The sequence below is a fragment of the Sorex fumeus genome, unplaced genomic scaffold, assembly GCF_029834395.1.
Source record: "Sorex fumeus unplaced genomic scaffold, SorFum_2.1 ptg000072l, whole genome shotgun sequence".
Lineage (NCBI taxonomy): Eukaryota > Metazoa > Chordata > Mammalia > Eulipotyphla > Soricidae > Sorex > Sorex fumeus.
In genome coordinates this window covers 36,485,410-36,511,802 of record NW_026606129.1, presented here as the reverse complement: position 1 = coordinate 36,511,802, position 26,393 = coordinate 36,485,410, and the positions used below count along the sequence as shown (strand labels likewise).

The window sequence follows — 26,393 nt, the reverse complement described above, 5'->3', positions numbered from 1 at the left end:
TATGTTCAGTAATGAGCACTCTGATATTCCATGTCTTACTGATGCAATAATAAGCACCACAGCTGAATGAATACTGCATAAAATTGTATATGCTATTTGTATCATTTTATGTGAATCAAATGAAGTCAATTTGGTCTATTAACCTTTAGTATTAAATGCCTTTGAAATTTTAATATAGAATAAGAATCGCAGCTGCATTGAAAACTGTTCAAATAGATGGAGAATTTTTACCTTTCATCTGGCAGTAGCTGCCATAAGATGATGTCACCTTGTAGCTGATTGGCTGTTACAGCACCTAGGGCAGGGAAGAGAAAGAAAAATGCCGGCACAAACCTCAGTGGTGGTTCTGTGGTTGTTTCTGTCTATTTTTGATAGAATCTTTGATTAGTATAGAATCTACTGTATTTGGCCATGTGAACTACTGGGAGCATCCTAGGGTGAGGGGAATTAAGAGCTCTCAGAGGAATGAGGCGACTGATTTGCAAACGGATCTGTGATTGTAAGTTGCAGAAGCTGGGTATAAGGAATAAGACAGGGTGTGCTAGAAGATGCACTATGGGAGGAGCTGGCAGAAAATGCTCATCTGAGTAGCAAAAAAGAAAATGCTTTTTACTATTCTTTAAGTTAATGTGTTTGATTTTATATTTTAACTTAATGTATATAGATAGGAAATAGGACATTGGAATCTTATTTTAGTTTACACATGATTATTTTATATGTACCGGCAGCCAATGTGTAGATTCTTATTCAAAGGAGCTTTATGTTATAATTTTATGTTTCACAAAGCTTTATATGTAGCTTTATTTAATTTTTTTTTGTTTTATGGAAAATGAGACAAGGCTTGATTCTCTTCAAAATACATCTTTCTAACGTTTTATTCAGATAAAAGCTTTGATGATGAAGAATCAGTGGATGGAAATAGGCCATCATCAGCTGCTTCAGCCTTCAAGGTTCCTGCACCTAAAACAGCCGGAAATCCTGTCAACAGTGCAAGGAAGCCTGGTTCAGCAGGTGGCCCTAAGGTTGGAGGTAATGTAAATCCATTTCAAATCTGATGTGCATGGATCGTGCCCTTGCTCTGGCTACACATACTCAGAACGACAGAGGATTATGTTTATTCATGACTGCAGCATGGTTGCAGATCTGGAGAGGCCGTTGCAACACATAGGAGAATGTGCTGTCTTTTTGAAAACGTTCAAGATACTGTCTATATTTCCTATCAGAACATAGGTGAATTTTGTGTTTTCTTGAAAGTAGTTAATTTTCAGGAGACATTTAAAGGAGTTTGGGGAAGAGGTAGGGATTTTTTTTTTTTGTAAAGAAAGAGTAGTTTTGTTAGAATTTGGTTATTTTCAGGTTCTATAATTTTTTCAAAATAATAATTTAGATAATGGCTTTACACATTTTACCTGGGTAGTAAGTCATAAATGCTCCAAAATCGAAAAGATGGTTGTAGATGCTAAGACTCGAATCATTTGTCACAATAGGAAATGGGTGGTGGTCAAGTAAAACTGCTTCAAAAATGGTTTCTGAATTAGATAACAATAAGAAGGTTTTATGCAGTTATGTAGGACATATCAAATTCTTGGATCATATTAGAACTATTTATACTATATGGTTTATCTTTTAAATTTTTATGTTTTTTTTTCCATGCACTAATTAGAAAGCCAGGAGTACTTTTCAGGTGCTAGTTTCTGCTGGATTTTCTGACAGTTGAATTCTGTAACAATAAGGATAAATATTTAATGATAAATGGCAGTAGTATTTTTCCCTTTATCTCTCTTTCCCTTTTTTTGTCTATCAGTTTCTAGTTTAGTTATGTGGGGAAACACCTTTCCATGGTTTTTGGGAACTGATGAGAAAATTATGGTCTTCAGAATTTTTGTTTTTTCTTTCTTTCTTTTTTTTTTTACTAGAAACAAAAAGGAAAGGAAAATGCAAACTGTATTTTAACCAGGTTCTATAAGTTTGAAGTATGATAACTCTTAACCGTAATGTGTCTTATAACCAGCCAGATGAAATGCATGTATGTACATATATTTATATACATACTTACATGAATAAACAGATAAATAAAACATTCTGAAATAGAAATCTATGTCTCACAGATTTCCATGTATGTTTTGAGTAATTTGCACTATAGTGTTTTCATTATTTTCTTTTTGTTTTGCAATGTTATATTCTAGTATATGAAATTTTCTGCTAGGTATTCTTATCTGTGGTAAAAGGTGTATGATATTCTTTGGTTTCTTCCTTTGGTAACAAATAACTACTTTTAGTCATTACAAGGCAATTATTATTTTTGCTATAGATTTCTCATGACTTTTATAATTTCATGGAAATGTCTTTGATTTTAATGGATTAATATTCCAAATATGTATAACAATATTTAACATTTGTGAATGCATGTCAGTGGTTTATAACCCACACTGATTTTCATGTTTGACTTTTTCTTAGAATTGAAATTTCCGTCTACCTACTTTAAAATTACCACTTAATGTTGATGTTAATCCAATAAATAAAAATCGTATATTCTTTTTAAAGGGAGATCTTTTTAGTACCTCCTAGATTTACAGTCCTACTAAATATATTAGGCAGCTTTTATGACTAATGAAATCTCATACAGATTATATCATTCAGCTAGGCACCAACCCTTTTAAGAATAATAAAGAAAAGATCATCATTTCTTCTTCCTCCTCTTTTGACAATTATGGATTTATTCTGTAATTTTTCGGTTTCCTTTGTTTGCTACAGCGTTTAGGCTTGCTTCCCACTTCTATCTAAGAAGAGTCCTTACTAGCCAGAGGGTATAAATCTTGCTTCAGAAATCAATGCCATTCTTGGCTGTCAGTCCTTCTTTCAGAATCTAGCCTTACATACTCTTTCTTGGCAGAGGCTTATTGATTTTTAAATTAGTTGTAGAAAGTTTTCTTAGAGTTTCATAATCTAATAGAAAAGGAGGCTGGGAATCTAAGCATTTAATTTACTATTTAGGCATAGCAGTTCTTTCCATAGTATTCCTGATTATTCAGAGTCTAATAAAATTAATTTGCTTCACCAGGAGCAACCCCCCAGCACTGTTTGAGTGGTGGGACCCTAAAAACGAAAGATAAAATTAATGTGCTCAAAATTAAAAAATCTTGCATGACTTCTACATGTAGATATAATCTACTGGTAAATTATAATGTAACTTTCCTGAATTTCATTTATAATAATGACCTATGTACTTTAAACATACATATATTTTTCTCAAAAGCATAAAATTGGCACTATTGATTATGTAGTTTTATATTCTTATTTAAAATATACTTAATATTTTGCCTGGAGTAATTTCTTGCCTTAAAAAACTATTTATGGAAGCTGAAAACATAGTACAGGGGTTATTGCAGATGCCTTACACATAGCTGACCACAGTTCTATCCCTGGCGTCACATATGTCTCCTAGCACTGCATATGGTCCCCTGAACATTAAGTATGCAAATTTTAGAAATGACCCCTGAGCACAGAGCCAGGGATCTGTGCCAGCAATAAGCCTTGAGCACTGCCATGTGTGACCTGTGACCCTCAAACAAAAGTAATAAAACAAAAAACCCTATTTATGGGCATATAACATCTAAGTTACTCTTAGTACTTTCTGTTTGTATAAGCTGTGTCATAATGTTTTTTTAACTTACCATTCTCTAACATTTCACTGGAGTAAATTTCTAAAGGTTCAGGAATTTCTATGTTCTTTAGTTGAGCTTATTCTCCAGAAAAGTTATAATTAAAAGGTTCAAGAGTTTCTTAGTTCTCTTAGTTGAACTTTGTGTTCTCCAGAAAGATTATAAGACCATTTCAGTTCTGGATTAATTTATTATATCTTATATTGCTTGCCTTAAAATTAGAGTACTTTTAACTTCAGCAGGGAAAATAAATTATTTGTTCCACAATACTTTTAATTTCTTGAAGGTTTTCCGATCTTGCTTTATAAGTATAGTTTTCCAACCTATACTCATAAGCTTATCTAGCGGGATGGTGATTCATTTTAGATATTTTATTTACTACTTTTAGCTGTGTGGTAAACAAGTAGGTATGATTAGTTCCGAACATAGTAGCTAGGAGTGTCTGATAGTAGTATAGACTGAGCTTAGCAAATTTCTTTTCAGGTAAAATCTCCCAGATAAAAATAACTCATCTTTTGATTGCAGAGTGATAGCAGAGTGAGTAGGAACTTACATTTCATTAGGCCAACCCAGGTTTGATCCCTGGTACTCCACATACAGTCCCCCGAACCACTAGTAGTGATACCTAAGCCCAGAGCTAGGAGGAAGACCTGAGCACTGCTGGGCGTGGCCAAAAGACATAAAAGTGAAAAGTCTGCGGAATCTTGACTGAGTCTACTTTTGAAGTTTTGTGGATTCCTATACTTCCCCCCAAAAATGTATGTCAAGATTAAAGAGAGTGCTATTTTTGGCAAGGTATCCACTCCAATTAATTAAAGCCAGTAAGATCTGTGTTTAATCTTTAGTGGGTTTCTTCTGCACTATTTTTTGGCAGTGTGTCGGCCTGTTCTGCTTAGACTGTGATGGTGTGTTCGCAAGCCAGGAGAATCAGAGTCTGTCTTACGGGGTTGCTCCAGACAATTTCAGTCAAACAGATGCTATGGTGCTAGCAAAAGTTTTCGCTTTGTACATTGCTAGTTAGAATAAAGATAACATGAATTTAAGGCATTTTCTGAGTGACACTTGTAACTTCATAATAGGCATTTAGGTAAGCACATTTTTCTTTTTTAAATTAAGTGCTTGGAATTCAATTTAAAAGGTACTATGGTTGTTTAAAATATTTGTATCTCAATAGTATTTTAGGTAATTTAAAAATTCTTAAGCATATATTCTCTGATACAACCTCAGAACTTTTGAGTTAGATATTTTAAATTGTTCTGGGCTTTACTGATAGCAAATCAAAATTTAGAAAAGTATTACTTTTTTTAAGACCATGCAGCCTAGTCAGTGGGCAGAGCACCGAAAACACTTTCTCTAGAGTCATTGACACTAACCTTATTGTATTCTGTAATTCTAAGATTATAAATCAAGTGTGTGATTCCTAGCAAAATAGGTGATTTGGAAATGAACAAACTTATACTTTTTATATTATAAATTGAAATGAAGTTATATTTTTGTTGTTACTGAAATTACCTTTATAAAACTCTGATTTATAATATCCCCATTCCTATACCAGTTATATTGGCTACTTTTTAAAAAAATTGAATTAAATGATTACATAGTTGTTATTATTTGTAGTTAGTACCAGATTTTGTGGTATTGATTTGTCATAGAGGATAGAGGCTTATGTGTAATTGCTAAGACTCATCAGTGGCCAAATCATGAATTCCCAAAATTTGTTTTTTCTCTCATTTGCTTATTCAATTGGACAGAATATCTTCTCTGTTTTCCCAATCTGAACAGCTGTTTTTGAAATTATTTTTGTTTATGTTGTTCTTTTGGGGGTACACATGGTAGTGGTGGCGGTGTGAGGGACAGCCATGTGGTCCTGGGGACTGAACCTGGGCCTCCTGCATGCAGAGCCTGCTTAGCACAGTGAGCTGTCTGTAGCCCTAGCAGATGATTTTCATTTTAATTCAAAGGTCATTATAACCCTTTTTAATTTCAGTAATATTTGCTCTTTTTTTAATTTTAGAGTATATATTTATTTTTTATCATTAGCATCTGACACAAGTTTTTATTAAAGACTGTTCAAATACATATTTTCAACAAGTTTCACTCATTATTTTGTTTTTTTTTACCATTAGACAGAAACCAAAGTAGTTGACTCTTATTTTTTATTAATTTATTTACTGACTCGCTGTGAGATACAGAGTTACAAAATTGTTCATGGTTGGGCTTCAGTTATACACTATCCAACCCCACCCCTTCACTAGTGTACATTTCCCACCACCAATGTACCTAGTTTTCTCCCAGCACCCTCAGCCTGCCTCTATAGTATTCTCTAGTATTCTCTCTCTCTCTCTCTCTCTCTCTCTCTCTCTCTCTCTCTCTCTCTCTCTCTCTCTCTCTCTCCCTCTCTCCCCTTTTTCCCTCCCCGTCCTCCTTTTGGGCATTTTGGTTATCATATATATCCTTTTGCCTCTTTTCAGTCCTCAGTTCTTGTTCAGAGTGATCATTTCCAACTGTCATTGAGTGTGTAAACTCAAAAAGACCCGAGCGGCTCTATCTCTCCCACCACCCATGTTTGTTAGCCTTGGGCCACTTCCCCCACCCCGGGGAGGTTGATGGCGATGGGCATGCAAAGGAAGGAAACAAGGGCCAGGCTGGTTAGTGTCAGTTGCAGTTTATTCTTTTTCCATCTCCATTTCCTCTGATTCTCCTCCTGCTTCTTCCTCTCCCATGCTGCTTCATTCTCCTCCTCTTTTTTTTTTCTTTTTGGGTTACACCTGGCGATGCACAGGGGTTACTCCTGGCTTTGCACTCAGGAATTACTCCTGGCAGTCTCGGCAGGACCATGTGGGATGCTGGGAATCGAACCCGGGTCGGCCACATGCAAGGCAAACGCCCTACCTGCTGTGCTATTGCTCCAGCCCCACATTCTCCTCCTCTATGCCCCTTCATTCTCCTTCTGCAATCTGGACTCTGGATCCCCCAGCCCCTCCTACAGTCTAGTTAAATCCCAATGCATGAGGGGTTGGGGCTTACACATAGGTGTGGTCGCAATCAATAGGGGTAAAGTTCTTTCTCTCAGGGGGTACTTCTAGGACAGATACTCTCTCAGCAGGACGACCCACCCAAGAGCGGAATCCTATGGGTGTGTTTCTCCTCTCCTTGTCCAACAAACATATAAGGATTCATAATATTAATCATTTTGTATGGACACAGTAAGAAATACATTAAGCTTATAGAATTGCTCTTCTAGGGCCATCTTGATCTCAGACTACAGTGCTCAGGCCAGATAGTCTTTCCTATTCCTAGCAGGATAGTCGTTACTATCCCTAGTCTCGTCGTTACTTTTGGATCATTACAGCATTTGTCCATGATCAAGCTCTTAACTTATAGTTAAGAATCGTGGCACTCAGCACCCAAAAGGAGAGAGAGAACAAAAGGGAGTGCCCTGCCACAGAGGCAGGGGGAGATGGGGGATAGGGAGTGGGAAGGATACTGGGATCAGTGGTATTGGAAAATGGGCACTGGTGGAGGGATGGGTACTTGATCATTGTATAATTGAAACCCAACCACAAAAATTTGTAAAGTCTACAACTGTACCTCATGGTGTTTCACTAATAAAAGTTAAAAAAATAAAAAATTGTGGCACTTTGGCCTGGCCCATTTTGATGCCAGGGTAGCTCACAACTTGCCCTGGGTCCATTCAGTCCCTCATCAGGACCCTGCTTTTGGGGTGCTAGGAAGTAAGGCAACTGAGACTTAAGTCTAGAAAGCAGATGCCAGGGAATGAATAATATTTGAAGCCAATTAAATCCCAAGTTACAAAAGCATAATATTAACTGTCTTCCTGTATCTATATAAAAAGGACATTAAGACATAAGAAGAGGAAAAAGGCAATATTAACTTATAAGTTCAGTGTCCTAGAAGGATCTGACCTTACAAATTAACAGAGTCTGATTAGGGGGAAAAGCAGATTAACTGGTTGGGGAAGAGATCATAGAATAGTGGTTACAGATAAACAAAGGAATGGGAGTGACTCGGGAGCACTGTGATGGGTGTAACTTGATAAACTGAAGCTCCTTGTGGCAAGGAAGAAAGGACAAATCAGTTGTTATTCTACAATTGAGTAGTTGACTTTTTGAAAATAAAGATTCTAGTAATTATATAATATTCCACCAGTATCCATGAAAAATTCGCTCCAGGGCCCCTGAAAATACCAAAATTTATAGATGTTCAATCCCTTTTATAAGCTATATAGAGTTATGTATTCACATGTAACTTGTGTACATACCCTCATTTATTCTAAATCAGAATATCTCAACCAGAGTCCTCATAGCCCATTGTAAGAGGCTGAGGGATAAAACAGGGTAAGGTGCTTGCCTTGCATGCAGCTGACCAGGGTTCATTCCCTGGCACCCTGTATAGTTCCCTAAGCCCCCCCAGAAGTGATACCCTAAGTGCAGAACCAGGAATTTGCCTCGAGCCTGCTGTTGTCACCCAAGGACCAATCTTCTCTGCCTATTCCCAGTCCCCCATGCTAATAAAAGCTCACTGCCAGGAGCTTCTTGGATCATCTGTGGGTCATCTCCCAACTAATATTGTATGTGATAATATTCTTTTTATCACATGAAGCAAAAACATCCAAATTTGGAGTTTAGGGACTGACCAGTACACCATTCTGTCTAAAATTGTTGTAAATTCCTTATCTTTGACCCTCTGTCGTAAGATGCCCTATTGCTATCTTAACTTTCATTTTAAGGTAAACATGATTTAAGTAATTAACAGATAAGTAAGGGTGAATTAATTAATTGCTAATTATGTATAAAATGATGTGTTTTGCTATGGTTATTTTCTTTTTTTTAATATTTAATTTTTTATTTTTAAATGAATCACCATAGGGTACAGTTACAGATTTACAAACTTTTTTGCTTACATTTCAGACATACAATGTTCGAGTACCCATTCCTCCACCGGTGCCCATTCTCCACCACCAATGATCCCAGTATCCCTCCCACCACCCCCACCTTATCCCCCCCCCTCCTCTGTAGCAGGGCATTCCCTTTTGCTCTCTCTCTCTCGTTCTCCTTTTGGGTGTTGTGGTTTGCAATATAGGTATTGAGTGGCCATCATGTTCGATCTATAGACTACTTTCAGCTCACATCTCCCATAGCCAGTGGTTATTTTCTTTGACCTTCATTTTGTTACTTCTTGTATAAAGCCTAGTGATAAAATGTAATGGGATTAGGTTTGTTTTGCTTGACGGATTCAGAATGTTTAAGAGACTGGAGTAAGTAATATAGACACCAGCCTATTCTGATGAAAATTAATAGGCAAACTGAAAGCCTAGTCTTTCCACATATCTTTTATTGTCTTATCTACAGCTGCTCCTGAACCTAGCATATACACAGCTTCAGATTAGACATTGAGAAGATTTTTTGTAACATTCAGAGTCACTCCAATTAACAAATGTAACTAGAGTATCTGTTCATGCTATTTACTCCATCAACCAGTGGTAATACTGTTAGCATTTGACATCCTCTCCACATCATTATTCTATACTTTTTGATTGAGGTGGCATGTTATCGAATTATAGTCTTGGGGCTGGGGCAATAGTGCAAAGGGCTCGTACATAGGCCCTGTACGCTGGAGGCCTGAGTTGATCTGTATCGCCTGGTCCCCTCAGCATCAACAGGTGTGACCCTCCCCCAGATAAAAGAAGAAAATTACAGTGTCCTATAGAAAAGCATATTGACTCAAGGTTTGTTTCAGGAAATTATGAAATATCATAAATATAGATGGTATGCATGACGAATTTTCCAGCCTAATGTTTATTATAGGGATTGTAATGTAATTGATGAGGAACAGTACTTTTACAGTGGGCATGTTGTGAATTTAAACTAAATTTTTTTCATTAACTGGACATTTTTGTAAAACTAAGTGATGCTTTTCTTACTAATGAAAAAAACTGAAATGACTAATTGATTTTTTTTTTTTAATAAGAGGTAGGCTCATTGTCACAAGTCAAACAATAGATAGTTGAAAAACAGCTTGAGTGTCTTGCCTTTCTAATCCCATTGCCTTGAAATAGTATGTGTGAAGAATGATGTGTGTCTCCCACCTCTTGCCCCAGGTTTATTATGTAGCTGCAGAGCTGATTTTCCCCAGGGCTGTACCCGACACTATGCAGCAGGTTACATACTGCCAGGGAGCAAATTCAGGCTCTTAGATCCGTGAGGCATTTGCACTTTTTAGGCATTTGAGCACAGGAATGATGGAGGAGAGGATGGTAGTAACCTCTGGTGCAATGGGAAGGTTCTTAAAGAGAGCCAAGTAAAAAGATTTGGAGTCTGTTTATAGAAAGTAAGTTTGGGAGCCTCAGCACTAGTCCTTTAATTTTGTACAAATATGGTCTTTTTTTTTTTCTAACTTTTTGCATCACACCCAGCAATCCTCAGAGGTTACTCCTGGCTCAGCACTCAGGAATTTCTCCTGACAGTACTCAGGGAACCATATGGGATGCCGGGGATCGAACCCAGTTCAGCCATGTGGAAGACAAATGCCCTCCCTCCCTGCTGTACTATCACTCTGGCCTCGTAAATATGTTCTAAACTATATGCTGAATCTTTATGTACCTCTGTTTTATAGTCAAATGTCTTCCTATGTCCTAAAATGCGACTTATGAGTGATTTCATAGGAGCAAGAAGAAAAACTCTCTCAATTTCTTAGTTTAAGAATGCCCTCTTCTGTCAGTATGGTGAAATGTAGCTTCTTTACTAAACCTAATGTAGTTTCTTTACAAAATTTCTTTACCTCACTCTTTCACGTTAGATTTTGTGATTTTTATTTCAGCAGAGCATTTACCTTCTCCTCTTTTCCTTTCATCAGACCTTGAAGGATACTTCTTGTAGGTGTCACTTAATGTCTGATTGGTCTATGTCTCTGTACCACTCTATCAGTATCCTCTTCTTTCATACATTTCTTTTCTGATTTTTTTTTCCAGTGAGGACTCTGGTTGACATTTCTAGTCTTAGGTACTTACTTTACTTGCCCCTGAAGTTTGAAATATAACTTGTCTCCTAGTTGTGTTACAGATACATGATTTGGGTGACTTCATTTGGTATTTTTGTGTCTGTGTGTTTTAGGAGTATTTAGTTGAACCTTTGGTTTTAGTTTGGATGCCTGTTGTTTTCCAGTGGAAATCAATATATTAAATTTGTCACATTTAGTCTTTTGTAGGAAATAGCTTTTTTAATCTAGATATTTTTTATTATCAACACTTAATTTAAATTTAGGATATTTTTAATGAATTGTTCCTCCTTTCCCTATTTATCTATTTCTTTGCCTTGTTTCAAGGTTTCATTTCTTTCTGGGTTTATTTTTGTTTCATGGGGAGTTGGGGGTGTTGAGGATCACACACCAGTGGTGTTTCAGGGTCTGCCCCGGTCGCTTGCTGGATTGCTCACGGCCGTGATTTCGTAGAGCAGCGTGGTGCTGGAGAGCAAACCCAGGCCATATGCTCGTTCTCTGGTTTTGAACTCTGTATTTCATTCATGCAATTTAATCTATACCTGTACTGAAACCTAATTGTCATAATTAGCTTGGTACTCTTTGATATTTTCTTTTTCTCTTTTATTCTTTTTTTTTTTTGAAGTAAAATGGTTTTATTTGGAGGGTTTTGGAGGGGGAGAGAGTGAGGGAGAGAGTAACGCGCTCAAGAGAGAACATGGGTTTCTCCAGGGGCAGAGAGAGCCCCTATACACACTCTAGCATTAGACAGGAAAGCATGAAGTACACATCTCAAGAGGGGAGATGCAGGGCCGTAGCGATAGCACAGTGGAGAAGGCATTTGCCTTGCACACAACCTACCTGGGTTCGATCCCCGGCTTCCCATATGGTACCCCAAGCATCGCCAGGAGTCATTCCAGAGTGCAGAGCCAGGAGTAACCCCTGAGCATCACAGGGTGTGACCCAAAAAGGAAAAAAAGAGAGGGGAGATGCAGGCAACATGGGCTCGGGCAGCATATGCACCTCTTTGGTATTTTCTAAGGTATGTGTCTCTGCGTACTCTGTATATCCCAGTGAGAATATCTCAGTAGGTCCTGGCCATTGCTCTTCCAAATTGATTTTAGAATTGGTCTTACAGGTTTCACAAGAAATCTTTCTGGAGGCTTGATTATTACTGCATTGTTTTATGAAGATAGAACAGCTTTATAATGTGATCATGGAACTCTTTCTCTATTTGTCTCATTAAAATTTACAATTTTCTGGAGGCACTTGAAAAATCACCTGTGGCTTTGACCCTGTGTGGGTGAGACTTGGTACCCAGAGCCAGCCTCAGCCAGATGCCCACTTTCTGGTTGGGGGGAGGTGTTGTGAAACCCAGGTGCCTACAAGTCACAGCACTACCTGATTGCTCCTCACAGTCTCTGATTTCAGCCCCTTGTTCTGGAGACCTTGCCTGAAATTTCCGTCCCGGACACTTTGGGGAGGGGGCATGTCACCATCCCCCTTTCCAGTTAAGTTGTTCATCAAGTTTTGTTACTTTTGTTTTGTTTTGTTTGGTTTAACATTTGATTATTGATATCTCCAAGTATTATTAAACATGGTATTCTTTTAAATTAAAATTTTGACTTGGAGCCAGAGTGATAGTACTGAGGGTATGGCGTTTGCCTTGCACATGGCCGACCTGGGTTCAGTCCCTCAGCATCCCATGCACCATCAGGAGTAATTCCTGAGTGCAGAGCTAGGAGTAACCCCTGAGCATCTAGGTATGACCCAAAAAGCAAAATGTGTATGTGTTTATGTGTTTGTGTGTGTGTGTGTGTGTGTGTCGATTTTGGTGTGTACCAATGAAAGATTTTGATATATTGATTTTATAACTACTCACTAAGCTAGTTTTAATTTTTTTTATTATTTTACAGTATTATTTTGGATTTTCTTTCTATACCAGGCTTTGGCCGACTTTAGCCAGTACTTCTTTTGAAATGCAGTCATACCCATTCATTTATGAAAAGTTGAGTAGTTGCACTAGAGATCATTGGGCCCATTCAAGCCTCAAATTACCTGACCCTTTACCCCCCAAAAAAAAATTCAGCCCCAGTTTTCAGCCCCAATTTCAACAGCCAGTCCATCTTAAAATAAATAGCAGTTTCACTTTCTTCTGCTGGACAGTTTTAGATTTGATGGTATTTTGTTCTTTCAAAACTTGAAAGATACTGACGTTGCTCTCTCTGATGCCTGCTATTTTAAGACTGTAGTCCTAGATCTTAGGTTTCTAAACTCCCTTGGCCTAGTGCCCCCTTTTCAGGAAAAAGCCTCTAATCCTCACCCCACCCCCCCAGGAAATCAACCTACTTTAAGTGACAAATGGAAAGAAAACAGCCCGACCTCCAGTTGTAGCCCAGGATTTTACTGCACTCCTGGATTGATCTGGAGATCCCTGAGGGATACTGTACACTCCAGGAAGCAATAACCTACGGTATCTCTTCTTCCTCTGATGACTGTCTCTTTGGTGCTTTGCAGCGTGTCACACAGATCTGGACATGGATTTCATTTACTTTCTCTGCTTGGCTATGTGGTGTAGATTCCTGGTTTTAGTGAAGCTAGAATGTTCACAACCATTGTTTTAAAATATTTTCAGCCATTTTCCCTATTCTATTTGAAGCACTTCAATTAGATGTATGTTAGATTTCATGCTGTCTTCAGATTATCTTTATAAATTACTATTTTTCTTCTTTTCAGTCAAGTTTTTCTTAATTTGAACAGTTGCGCTATGCAGTTCAAATCCTTCTAAATTTCCCTTCTAAATTCATCTCTTTATTCCTAAGCATTTTGTTATTCCTGGAATTATTTCTTAGAACATTATATTCACATCCATACTCCATAATTCTACTGTCTACAATTCTGAATTCTTCGACTGTTTCCTGTGACTTTTAGTTCATGAGGAATTCCCTGAGTATGTATTTGAATTTTGATTGTGAATATTATGCTTGGATGCAATTGGTGGTTCTTCTGGGTCTAAAGTGGGGGATTAGCAAAGAACTAAACCAAACAATTTTGATACTTGTCTCTTTTGCAATGTTTCTCGTCCTGGAACCATAGAAGCTCTGTTTGGGTGACAATCACATAAACTGAGGGGAAGCAAGGTTGGAAGCGGGGTACAGGCAGGAAAAAACACAGCGAGAAGCACTGAGTTCAGGGGCTGGAGCAATAGCACAACGGGTAAGGCGTTTGCCTTGCACGCAGCCAACATGGCCTACCCGGGTTCGATTCCCAGCATCCCATATGGTTCCCCGAGCAGCGCCAGGAGTAATTCCTGAGTACATGAGCCAGGAATAACCCCTGAGCATTGCCGGGTGTGACCCAAAAAGAAAAAAAAAAAAGAAACACTGAGTTCAGCTAATATTTGGAGATTCTTCAGTGTGCCTGGGCTAGCCCGTCCAGCATATTGGACGCTGTGGTGACTCCCAATGGACTGTGCCCTCTCATCCTCCCCACCACACCCCAGTCTTGATTATCAGTTTAGAATGAATTCCAGAGCAAGAGTTAGCAAACAGTAAAGCACGAGCAAAGTCAAGCCAACAATCTATTTTTGTCTTGCCCATGAACTAGGAATGTATCTTACATTTTTATATTATTTTTTTAAATACACATTTTCACTAATAATGTGGGCTGGAGAGAGCTCAGTGGGCTGAGTGTGCACCATGCATGCAGGAGTCCTGGGCCTGATCCCTAGCACTGCTGGGAAAACCCTCGCCCCCAACACTGCTGGAAGTAGCCCCCCCAGCACTACTGAGTTTGGCCTAACACCCTTGCCCCACCTTTCCCCACCAAAAGAATAATAATTAGTGTGGCATGTAAAAACTTGATGAAATTTGCGATTCAGTGCCCTTTAATAAAACTTTGTTGGATACAGACTTGCTCATTCATTCACATACTTTCTGTGGGTGCTGCCACACTGCTAATGCTGGGTTGAATAATTACAACAGAAATCATACGCCACGGGTCTAAAATGTTTACTCTCTGCAGCAAAGACAGCTGGGCAGACATTTGCCCTTTCTCTTCCCACCCCCATTCCCATTTTAGTCCTTTACTGTGTCCAGGTGTTCTTTTAAAAGAGATTGATACTGGGCCACAATGATCGGACAGTGTGGAGGGCATATTTGCCTTGCGCACGGCCTGCCCCGGGTTTGAACCCTGGCATCCCATATGGTCCCCTGAGCTCTGCCAGGAGTAATTTCTGAGTGCAGAGCCAGGAGTAATCCCTGAGCAGCACCGGGTGTGACCCAAAGAGCCTAATTAAATAAATAATAAAAGGGAATGATAGTAGTATAGGGGACTGCAGGGACTGGAACACCCAGAGGTGCTCAGGGCATGCTCCCGGCAATGTGCTCCGAGGATCGTTGGGTGCTGATGCTCAAACCAGGATCGGCCACCGGCAAGACAGGTGCCTCGACACCTATATTGTGTCTGTGGCTTTGATGTTAAGTGTTTTAAATCCAGTTTTGAGGTGCTAATACTTCCTTCGGCAGATGCACAACTGTAGTTAGGGAGATAGTTTAAGTCTGTTTTTTCACTTGGCTCTGTTGACGATGTTACCTGCTAGCGGTGCGGTGACTGGGATTCGGTGACTGGGATTCATGTGCACTTGGTAGGATGCTAGCACTCTTGCAGGCGGTGTCACTTGCCAGCGGTGCCACACTGCCCTGTATGGCTCATTCACACTTGAGTTGCAGCACTTTGTGGCGGTGGTTATCCACCAGAGGCCTCACACTGGAGTTGTGCCCATACACGCTTTGCTCGCAGTGCTCACACATGGGGCTGTGGTGTCCACCAGAAGATACGCATTTTAAATAACAATGTGGCCTGGAGAGAGAGAGAGTTCAATGGGCAGAGTGAGCGCTTCGCAGTGCAGGAGTACTGGGCCCAATCCCTAGCACTCTCGCCCCCAACACTCTTGCAAGTAGCCCCCCCCCCCCCCAGCACTGCTGTGTTTGACTGTCACACTGGAGATGAGCCCCTGCACGTTTTGCTTTGCTTGTGTGCACACGCGTCGGCTAGGTTGTGCTGGAGGTGGCTAATGGCAGAGATTGCACTCTGCACGTGCCGGGATCATGCTTGTGGCTGGTGCGTTGTTCCCAGGCTCCAATTTCGCTTTTCAGTTGGAGAGATTTGTGTCGAGTCAGTTGTGCCTTTGACTCCGCACCTTGTACCATTGAGATTTATTTCCACGGTTTGAATTCTTACCATAAAGAAATAGGTGATACAGACAGAGTTTTAAGTACCTCCTCTATCGGCCAGTCGGAAGGCAGAAACCACAATTTAATTTTTAAAAAGAGAATTTAAAGAATTATTAAGTGAATGCTGAAACCTTAAGAAAACAAACAAACAAAAGAAACCAACTCCAAACCACTAAAGGAGTGCTTTTCAGCCATTGAAGCCTTTAGACAGGCTCTCAAAAAATGACTATGTACCTCATGATGTTTCACTAATAAAAAAAATTAAAATTTAAAAAAAAAAAAAGAAAAGAAAGAACCTTCCAAGCTGCAGAGAAACTCAGTATAAGACTAAGGCTGGGGCCGGAGTGATAGCACCGCAGGGAGGGCATTTGCCTTGTATGTGGCCAAACCAGGTTCAATTTCCCAGCATTCCATATGGTCCACAGAGCACTACCAGGAGTGATTTCTGGAGCAATAGCACAGCGGGTAGGACATTTGCCTTGCACGCAGCTGACCCAGGTTTCGATTCCTAGCATCCCATATGGTCCCCTGAGCACCACCAGGAGTAATTCCTGAGTGCAGAGCCAGGAGTAACCCCTGTGCATCGCTGGGTATGACCCAAAAAGCGAGGGGGTGGGGGTGGGGGGAAACTGCTATAAAGTGTCATGGTGAGGGCTGGAGAGAGAGAGAGCACTTGCCCCGCATGGGGCCACCTGGACTTCATATCAAGCATCCCATGTGGTGCCCCGGGCCTACCAGGTATAATTCCTTAGTGCAGGGCCAGAATTGAATCTTGTGTATCTGTAGGCGTGTGTTCCCTCCTACCCCCCCCCCCCCAAAAAAACCCCCACTGCTCTAAAGTGTCATGGAAGAGGGGGGCTAGAAATACAGTATATCGGTCGGGTGGGGCACTTGCACTGTATGTGGTGGACCCAATTTTCAGTCCCCCAGCATCCCATATAGGCCCCCGAGCCCCTCTAGGAGTGATTCCTGAATGTAAAGCCAGGAATAACCCCCATGTATCACCAAGGTGTAGCCAGTCACCACCCCCCAAACCCCCAGGAAAAAAAGAAAAATGTTTGTTTCATCCTAGACCCATTACAGGAAGGATTACTGACTCTTACTAAATAGTAATTGCCTTTTAAGTTTACCTTTTATTGTCTATGTGCAATAAAGAAGTTGTTGTTTGCATGTTTAATTTTAAATTCAAGACTTTTGTTTTAGTGTCATTTAAAATTCCCATTCAACTTTCTTTTTTCTTTCTTTTTTCTTTTCTTCTTTTTTTTTTTTTTTTGGTGTGTTTGTTTGTTTGTTTGTTTTTTAAGACACACCCAGCAATGATCAGGGGCTCATTCCTGGTTCTGCACTCAGTAACTACTCCTGGTAATGCTCGGGGTGCCATATGGGATGCCAGGGATTTAACCCAGGTTGGCCACATGCAAGACAAATGTCCTCCCCACTGTACTATGGCTCTGACCCAACATTCAGCTTTCTTAATGTTGCCCTTTCACCTGTGTTTTTGTCCGTGATTACATTGAGTGAAAGGTACTCCATTCATATAGTTTAGATTTTACTGCTAGCTTAGCTTAGTGCTGACACACAGTTAGTAGACTATTATCAAATAGCTTGACTTTTATAAAACATATGTTAATGTTCTCCTATAAAACAAGATTCTCCCCAAATTATATCTTTGTTGATATCAAAAGTTAAATTTTTTTCATGTGTCCTTTGTGCTAAAGTGCTTAAAAAATAAATTTTGATGATTTAACAGGTGCTTCAAAGGAAGGAGGTGCTGGAGCAGTTGATGAAGATGATTTTATAAAAGCTTTTACTGATGTCCCTTCTATTCAGGTAAGATGCTAATAGTCTGATATTCCCCATGCATATTGCTCTGTACCTCTTTGTGTTACCAAGCTATTAATATTCAGTATGTTAGACATTTAAGGGATTCTTAAATAAGACTGAAGTGCTTTTTGTTTTCTGTCTTGTTTGGGGCCTCCCAGCATTGTGGGAGCACAGGATTACACTCTTGGAGGCTCAGGAAGCCACATGGCATTGGGATTGAACCCAGGGGGTGCTGGGGATTAAACCAGCTTCATATATATGCCAGCCCTTTGAGCTGTCTCCCCAACTCCTAAAATATTATTAGATCATATTAAAATTGTAATGCCCAATTACACATACTTTTTTTTAAAAAAAAGTGATTATGATAAAACAAAAATTCTTCTTTGCTGCTTCTTTATTTACTTCATCTATGTAGTGAAATCCCTTTCTTCTTAGTCACTTCCTTTAAACCCATGACTTCAGTTGCTGCTGGTTTTACTTCTGTGCCAGGCCTCTCTCGAGTGCCAAAAATAATACCACTGATTGTTTATTTCACATCTCCTTTTAGATGCCTTTAAAGCATCTCAGACGCAACCTGTTCAGAACTGGCCTTAGGATCTTCCTGTACAAACCTACTCCTCTAGTCTTTTTGTGTTGAAAATACTTGCAGTTTCTTGTGCAACAGATTCCTAACATCGTGGGAATCAAAACTCTGCCTGGATGAACTCTGAAAATGTTTCTTTTCAACCTTTTACTGACAGAAGCTCCCTCTGACTTTGTTCCCTTGCTGTAGCTTCTCTGTTGTTTGGGTAGACCCCCTAATCTCCTGCTGCCATGTCTCTCTCTCCCCTCTCCCCCCCCCCTTATGCAGTTCTTAGCTGTGGCCTTTTGTAATAATTAGGGGCGACCCACAGCGAGCCATGCGGCCCCTTCCTGAGAATCACTGGTCTCACACAGTGCTTCCCAAAGTGGGATGCTGTCCCGGATTGAGAGCATGGCAAAGATCTGAGAGCTGGCCATACGCTCAGTTGTAGTCGAGGGCACTTTTCTGAAAATGGGGTTGTAAGGTCAAATAAATTTGGTAACTTCTGGTCTAGAGCATCACTTCATAAAAGATAAGATGCGGGTGAGGAAGAACCTGCCTGCCTTTAAAATTTTGGCAATCTCTTGGCAGCTTGGGGGATTGGGCGAGGTGGAGGATGGGTTGGAGGGCAGGAAGAAAGAATCAGAAGCCCCTAGAATCTTTCTCTTGTGTTTTTAGCTTTATCTCATGCCTTGATTTTTTCTTTTAACCAGAAAGTTCTTTATTTATTTTGCTTTTTTGGTCACACCCAGCAATGCTCAGGGGTTACTCCTGGCTCTGCACTCAGGAATTATTCCTGGAGGTGTTTGGGGACCATATGGGATGCCAGGGATTGAACCCTGGTCAGCCACGTGCAAGGCAAATACCCTACCTGCTGTACTATTGCTCCAGCCCCAAGTAGAGCTGTTTTGGTGATGTTGTTTGACACTACTCGTATAGTAACATTAGAACTCTGGCTTTGTCTGTCTCTCATTTCTGATTCTTCCCTCAGAGGCGACACTGTAGCTTCAGCTGCTCTCGCCTCAGACTTTTATTACGTCCTGCTTCTTTTCTGGTGCTGCTCTGAAGCTTGTCCTGTTGACTCTGAACTCATGTGTACTCGTGCTCATGGCTGTGCACTGGTTGGCAAGGCAGTGACTCCACCCTTCATCTCCTTTGCACTCTTTGTTTCTTGTAATCCTGTATACACACTTGAAGAGCTCATCTCTCTCTTTTCTGCTTTTACTCTCTCTTGCTCCCTGCCCTTTGCCTGCTGGTATTCTGTCAAGCTTCAAGCATAACTTTCGTGATTGGGTCAACTTTTAGATAGATTTTCGTGGCATGGAATAACTCTCATTGTTTTTTGGGTTTTTTTTTTTTTTTGGTTTTTTTTTCTTTCCACAGCTAGATTATAAACTGTAAAAAGGTAAAGGTAAAGGTCCTCCCGTTGTTCATCGATTTGCTCGAGCGGGCCCAGTAACGTCTCCATTGGAGACTTTATTGTTACTGTGTCTGGCATATCGAATACATCACAGGGAGCTTGCCAGGCTCTGCCATGCGGGCGAGATACTCTCGATAGCTTGCCGGGCTCTCCGAGAGGGGCGGAGGAATCAAACTCGGGTCGGCCATGTTGGCTGCGTGCAAGGCAAACGCCCTACCGCTGTGCTATGTAAGGCAGAAAAAAGCCCCTGCCCATTCTTGGGGATTCCCCACATTTTCTTTAGTGCCCACCATAGTAGATTATGTGACTTAGTTAAGCGAATAAAAGGATAGGGGTGCTTGGCAAGTGATTGACTCCAGAGGAAGCAAAGCCTTTAGCTCTTCTGGGATCAGCCTAGCTAAAATTGTTGGCATAGGGATGGGAAACTAGGGAGTCACTTTAAAATAGAACCCTTGGAAATATTGTGTGGTAAGTATATGAAGTCCATAACTCCATGTGTTATATGTCATTCTGAGAAATTAAATCTTTTTATTAACCCTTATGATGTTTGCATCTTTATTTCAGTTAGAGGAGAGACACACCTGGTGGTGTTCATGGCTTACTCCTGACTTTGTGCTCACTCCTGGAGGGTTTCAGGGAACCATATATAGTGCTGGGGATCAAACCAATGTCAGCAAGGCACCTTAACCTCTGTACTAGCTCTCCAGCTGCATATGATTTTTTTTTTAATAACTAACCAAATCTATAGAATTTTACTAGTAATCTGACCAGACTAAGACAGCTATTTTCACATCCTCAGAAAGATTCCCAGACAATCACAAAACACCTTGCTTTTGCTTTTTTTTTTTAAATTGAATTACTGTGAGATACACAGTTGCAAAGTTGTTCATTATTGGGTTTCAGTCATTACATTGTTCCAGCACCCAACCACACATACTATTTTTAAGTGGTAGTATCCTAAATGACTCATGAGTTGGAAAAATAGTATATGAGGTGAGGAAGAAAAATCAAAACATTCTATTTTATAATGGTCTGTAATCTCTGTTAAGAATATCTGTTAAGAATGTTGCTAACCAGGGGGCTGGAGCGATAGCACAGTGGGTAGGGCGTTTGCCTTGCACACGGCCGACCCGGGTTTGATTCCCATATGGTCCCCTGAGCACCATCAGGAGTAATTCTTGAGTGCAGAGCCAGGAGTAACCCCTGTGCACCACCGGATGTGACCCAAAAATTTAAAAAAAAATGTTGCTAATCAGGCTGAGCATATATGACCCCGTTGGTAGAGTGCATGCCCAGAATGTGTGAGACCCTGAATTTAGTCCCACATGACCCATGACCCTCCCGCCTCTAGGACTTGAAGTGAAGTGCTCGTTGCTCCTAAGCAGCCAGGTGTAACCCCTATTTTTTAAAAATTACTTCGGGGTGGGGGAGTCAGAGAGATAGCACAATGGGCAGGGTTCTTGCCTTGCACATAGATAACCTGGGTTCAATGCCCAGCACCCTATACAGTGCCCCGAGCTCTGCCATGGGTGAGCCCTGAGCACTGCTAGGTATAGTCCCCAAACAAAACAAAACAAAAATGCTGCTATAATGGAATGGGCCTTTCAGACAAAATCGGGCCTGAATGATAGTACAGCGGGAAGGGTGCTTACCTTGCACGTGACTGACCTGAGTTTGATCCCCAGCATCTCCTGTGGTTCCCCAAGCAGCACCAGGAGTAATTCCCAGAGTGCAGAGCCAAGAAAAATCCCTGAACATTGCTGGGTGTGGCCTAAAAACCAAAAAAGAAAGTCAGACCATAATTTTTAGTTTGCTTAATGGCAACAAAAACTGATACCATAATTTTGAACTTTTTCTTTAATAAGATATATTCCAGTCGAGAACTTGAAGAAACACTAAATAAAATCAGGGAAATTTTGTCAGATGACAAACATGACTGGGATCAGCGTGCCAATGCAGTGAGTATTTTAAATTTTATTTTCTTACCTCTCTTATTTCTCTCAGTGTTTTTGCAAGATTCTTCTCCCAAACTTATATGCCCATTTTATAAAATAAATGAGATCGTATTTGATATCTTCATTAGTTTTTTTATTCACTTAATAAATCCCAGCTATTCAATACATTTGGCATTGTCTAAATATCAGGAGTTTAAGAGTTGCTCTGAGATCTATTAGGTGTGAGTCACTATAAGGATATATTCCTTTAATTAAGGGTTACCGTGTGAGATATGCCATTTCCCAGTTGATGAACTTAGAGTTGTTTTTTACTTTTCAGCTATTTTAACCATATTGCAAAGACATCTTTTCACACATTTATAATAGTGGTGTTCTTATTTCTTGAAGTGGGGTTGTTTGGTAAAGAATAGATCCAATTTTATTTTAGTGGATGTTGTAAAAATATTTTGAGCAAAGCTTTAGTCATTTATAATCTTTAAATAATAAGAGCATCTGTTTTCTCTCTAGTACTGGATACAGTCTGGGCTTTAGTTTTTACCACTCGGATGGCAAAGATTGTTTTGTGTGTTGTAATTGGCTTATCACCAGTAAGATTGGCCACATTGAAACATTGGGTTACTTGTCTTTTTCTCATCTTATATTTATGTTTTGTGTGATGTTCTAACACACTGAGAGTGTTTTTTCCCTACCAAATTTCAACAAATTTAATTTGGTTTTTGGTTAACCTTGTTTAGCTAAGTCTTCTAATTTCTTATGATAGTTTACCTTCCTCAAATGCCTTATACCACTTAAATTTTTTCTAATATTTGTAGTATGTTGTAATGTTTTCATCTTTGATTCATTTGATTTCACTTAAAGGATTGCTTTGTTTTAAGAAACCTCAGAATTTAATAGGAAATTGTATTTGATCGTAAGTATGATAAGTTAGACAATTTCTTACTGTGGAAGCAAAGATTTATGCCTATGGTTATCCCTTCTAGTGTAATTTTATTAGTACAGTGTTGATTTAGAAAATACTTGGCATTTCTGTATCAAAAAGTAATAATCATGGTACAGAAAGAGGAAAAAAACCTATTTCATAAAGTAAAGTATGTCATTGAAATAAAACATAATGATAACTTAATTGTTGGTCCTTTTGACTCTCTAGTTTGGCTTATGGATGAACATATTCCCCAAATTTGGCTCTTTTAAATTTTTCCTTTAAAGTACATGCTTTGCATGTGAATGTTGGGTTTGATTGGGATAGAGAAGTGGCCAGTGCAGAGCAAAGAACCTTCTCTGTTGAACCTAATAATGGCCACACAGCATTTTGAATGTATGTTGAGCCACTCAATTGACTTTAAGGTAGTCACCATGATCACTTTCTGTTAATATATATTTTTCCCGGGAAAAGGGTCCCTTAAAACATTTAGGGGGCCAGGGAGATAGTTCAGGGGTTAAGACATATGCCTTGCTTGAAGCTGACCCTGCTTGATTCCCTGCTGTCATACATGAACATTACTGGTACAGCCCTGGAGGTCCCACCTCTGGGGGTGGCCCAGGTCATCACCAGCACTTGGCCTTCACATTAAATAAACCACTGTTGACCAAGAATTGCAAGGAAATGACCTGGGCTTCCGAGCACTGCTTTGCAGACCACCTCCTTCCCCACCCCTCCAAATGATGGTAACCCTCCCGTGCTCCCTAGTGAGGGGGTCTGTCCATGGCATAGTTCTGGGAAACTCTCACAGTATCCTAAGTCCTCAGTATCCTGCAAATGAAGGAAGAGGATACCCTCAAATCTTTTGCAGCAGGAGCCCACACAGGAGGCAGGAACCTGAACTTCCAGGTGGAGCTGCTCCTGAGAGAAGTGTCCTCTGGCAGCTTGTACCATGGTTGTCATTGAAAAATCCAGCTGAGATCCACAGCATCTTCCAGGAATCCTGGCCAGTGGTCTGAGTGAAAGTTTGTGGCCACTTCACTACCAGGACTTCCACTCTCCAAACCCAGGTCGAGCCGCCTGGTGGTTATTAAACCCAGAGCTCACCACCCCCTGTCTCACGAAGGTGTCTCACGGCTCAGCCTGTCTCCTGTGGCTCTGTGAAACATAGACCGTCCTCTGCGTTATGTGGGCATCACCATCCTTCAGTGTGGGCAGGCGCTCGCTCAGCCGGTCTCTATGGACAGGGCTGGCCCGGGCTTCTGCGCGTGCGAGGCACTGTCTCCGGGGAGCACCTTGAGAGATCGTGCCTGCCGGCATCTACTTCTACTGAGATTCCAGGTGGTGGACAAGGACGGAGCAGGCTGCCACTGAAGAGGCTCTGACCGAGGAGGGATTTCAGAGAGAAAGGGAGAAAGGACTGCCCCTGTTGCCGTTCCCGAGTTCCCTGCAGCCCAGCCTCATGGCTGGTACTGGCGTGCCTGCTTAGTGTCTGCTTTCTCCAAACAGGAGCTCCTGGCTGGCCCCAGAGTACTGGCCCCGGCTCTGCTGCCCAGCCACTGAAAGGGTTAGAGCACCCCCTCTTAAAAAACAGGAACTGGAAATAAGGTTGATGGAAAATGAAGCGTTTCTAAAAACTAAAAAGATTAAGAATTCATTTACTAATACGTGCTCCGAATCTATAATGTGGTGGGTTTTTTTAATTTTTAACTTGTAAGGTATATGTAAATGCTTCGTATAAATGCCTGCATATACTTATGTTAATATTATCTTACTTTTATAAGTGAATAAAGCTGTGAAGTGTATAAGTTTTCTTTGTACTGCCATTTTTTTTAATGTCAGTAATGAAACTTCTCTATTTCAGCTTAAGAAAATTCGATCTTTGCTTGTTGCTGGAGCTGCACAATACGACTGCTTTTTCCAACACTTACGCTTGTTGGATGGAGCGCTTAAACTTTCAGCTAAAGATCTTAGATCCCAGGTGGTTAGAGAAGCTTGCATTACTGTAGCGTAAGTATATTCTTTTTCTAATGAGTGCTTGTTTTGTGCGTGTTTGTGTGTGTGTGTGTGTGTGTGTGTGTGTGAATTCATAGTAGCAGGATATGCCCAAGTAAGCATGCATATTACCAAAAAAAAAAATTTCTCTACTGTGAATAAGGATTCAATATATCTGATTTTCATGTGGGGTGTGGGGAGCTATGTTTGAATCACACCCATTGGTGCTCAAGGCGTCCTCGTGACTCTGAAGAAGTGGTGTTTGGGGGGACCATTTATGGTGCTGAGGCGTGAACTTCTGTACACCACATTTGAGACAAGCACCTTAGTTACTGTACCGTCTCTCCAGGCTATAATTTTTTTTTAAGTTTTCTTAATTTTATATGTTAACTTTAAAATGTGTACATTTAAAGCCTACTGGTAGATTTTGTGTGTGTGTGTGTGTGTTTTAATCACAAAGTCTTAAAAGTAAGAAAAAAATGATTTGACCTAAGAAGTGTCTATAGGATTCAGTGTCCTTTTTACTAGCTTGCTTCTTTGTTAAGCTTTCTATTTGTGGTATTTTAGCAGTCACCTTGGAATTGTAACATGTGTCATTCACTTACCAAGATCTAAACATATTTCTCCACGTATTTCTCCAAAACTTGAGGAAGCTTAAGGTCGTCCTTTTACCAAAAATTTTGACGTGGATACTGTCACTATACACATTGTTGTAAAATTGTTCCTACATGGTCCCCCCGAGCACCACCAGGAGTAGTTCCTGAGTTCAAAGCCAGGAATAACCCCTGAGCATTACTGGCTATCTTTTTTTTTTGCCACCCCCCCCCCTCCAAAAAAATCCACAGATAGAACCTTGAAAAATATTCCATCATGAGAATTGTATTTGTGTCAAAATGTGAAAGCCAACAATTTACAAATAAGGAACAGCAGACAAAGCTGCACTGTGATTCTTGAAAGAAACAAGTGAGTTGAGAAGTAGTATCAGCACATAGTTCACTCTGGAGGTGCTTTCTGGCTGCAGAGAAGGAAGAGAGAGTCAAAGCAAAGCAAGACAACATTCTCAGTGAGTTGAAGAAGAAACAGAGATTGGATTATTGGGTTGCTGAAGTGGCTAAAACTTGTAGTGCAGAATACCATAGAGAAGAGAGAGATAAAGACATGCTGCAGTCAGCTGAGGGCGTCAACTCTGTATGTGAAAGATGCGGCTCCCTCGGGAGGAGAAGGAACTGCTGGTAAACAGCAATTCCCAGAGCTCACCCAGGCCCAGAGAGGTTTAATTTCTGATGAACCTGAGCAGAGAAAACTTGCTGAATGTTACCCATAATATTTGGTAGATTAGATAACGCGGGGGGGGGGGGGGGGCCACTTTATAGAAAGAGTAATTAACAAGTAAGGTCTCTAGCATGAAACGACTCTGGGCCCAGGGTGTCGCTTGGTGACTAAATGGGCCTTCCTTGCAAGTGTGGGGCCTTGGGTTCCCACTTGGCTGCCGTTGTGATCCCTGCAGCTCTGTTGTTTGGGCCGCCCAGCAGCAGCTATGATCTCTAGTCAACCGCCGAGGAGAGTGCAAGTACCAGCACCATGAGTATGACCCAGTTAGCAATGCAACGTTGTGTGCATCCCGCAGTGAACACCCAAACCAAGTGTGTGAGCTCCACAGCCAAGCGCGTGTGTGGCTCCCACTCATTGCAGTGGCAATAAGGAAAGGCAAAAATAGACAGACAGATGGGAGCATGAACCTCTGGTCTGTGCTTCTCCCCACAGGCTCATACAAATCAAGGGCCAGAGATACTGTAAGAGAGTCAGGCACTTTCCTTTCATACCAG

General features: G+C 40.5%; 1 protein-coding gene and 1 non-coding gene across 26 annotated transcripts in view; both read left to right on the top strand.

Annotated features, from left to right (window-relative positions):
• Positions 1–26,393, top strand: part of CLASP2 (cytoplasmic linker associated protein 2) — a 170,349-nt gene that overhangs the window by 61,906 nt on the left and 82,050 nt on the right. For 18 of the 25 annotated variants that reach the window (XM_056128922.1, XM_056128923.1, XM_056128919.1 and 15 more), the window contains 4 exons: positions 883–1,029; positions 17,643–17,722; positions 21,564–21,656; positions 24,437–24,582. In XM_056128922.1, coding sequence (XP_055984897.1) covers positions 883–1,029; positions 17,643–17,722; positions 21,564–21,656; positions 24,437–24,582 — 466 coding nt within the window. Of the gene's footprint in view, positions 1–305; positions 500–882; positions 1,030–17,642; positions 17,723–21,563; positions 21,657–24,436; positions 24,583–26,393 lie in introns of those variants that run through there. The other 7 variants (XM_056128932.1, XM_056128931.1, XM_056128928.1 and 4 more) reach the window with 1 other exon arrangement.
• On the top strand, positions 11,924–12,048 carry LOC130037991 (small nucleolar RNA ACA64). Its single transcript, XR_008794560.1, has one exon. It is a non-coding gene; the product is annotated as a small nucleolar RNA ACA64 (small nucleolar RNA).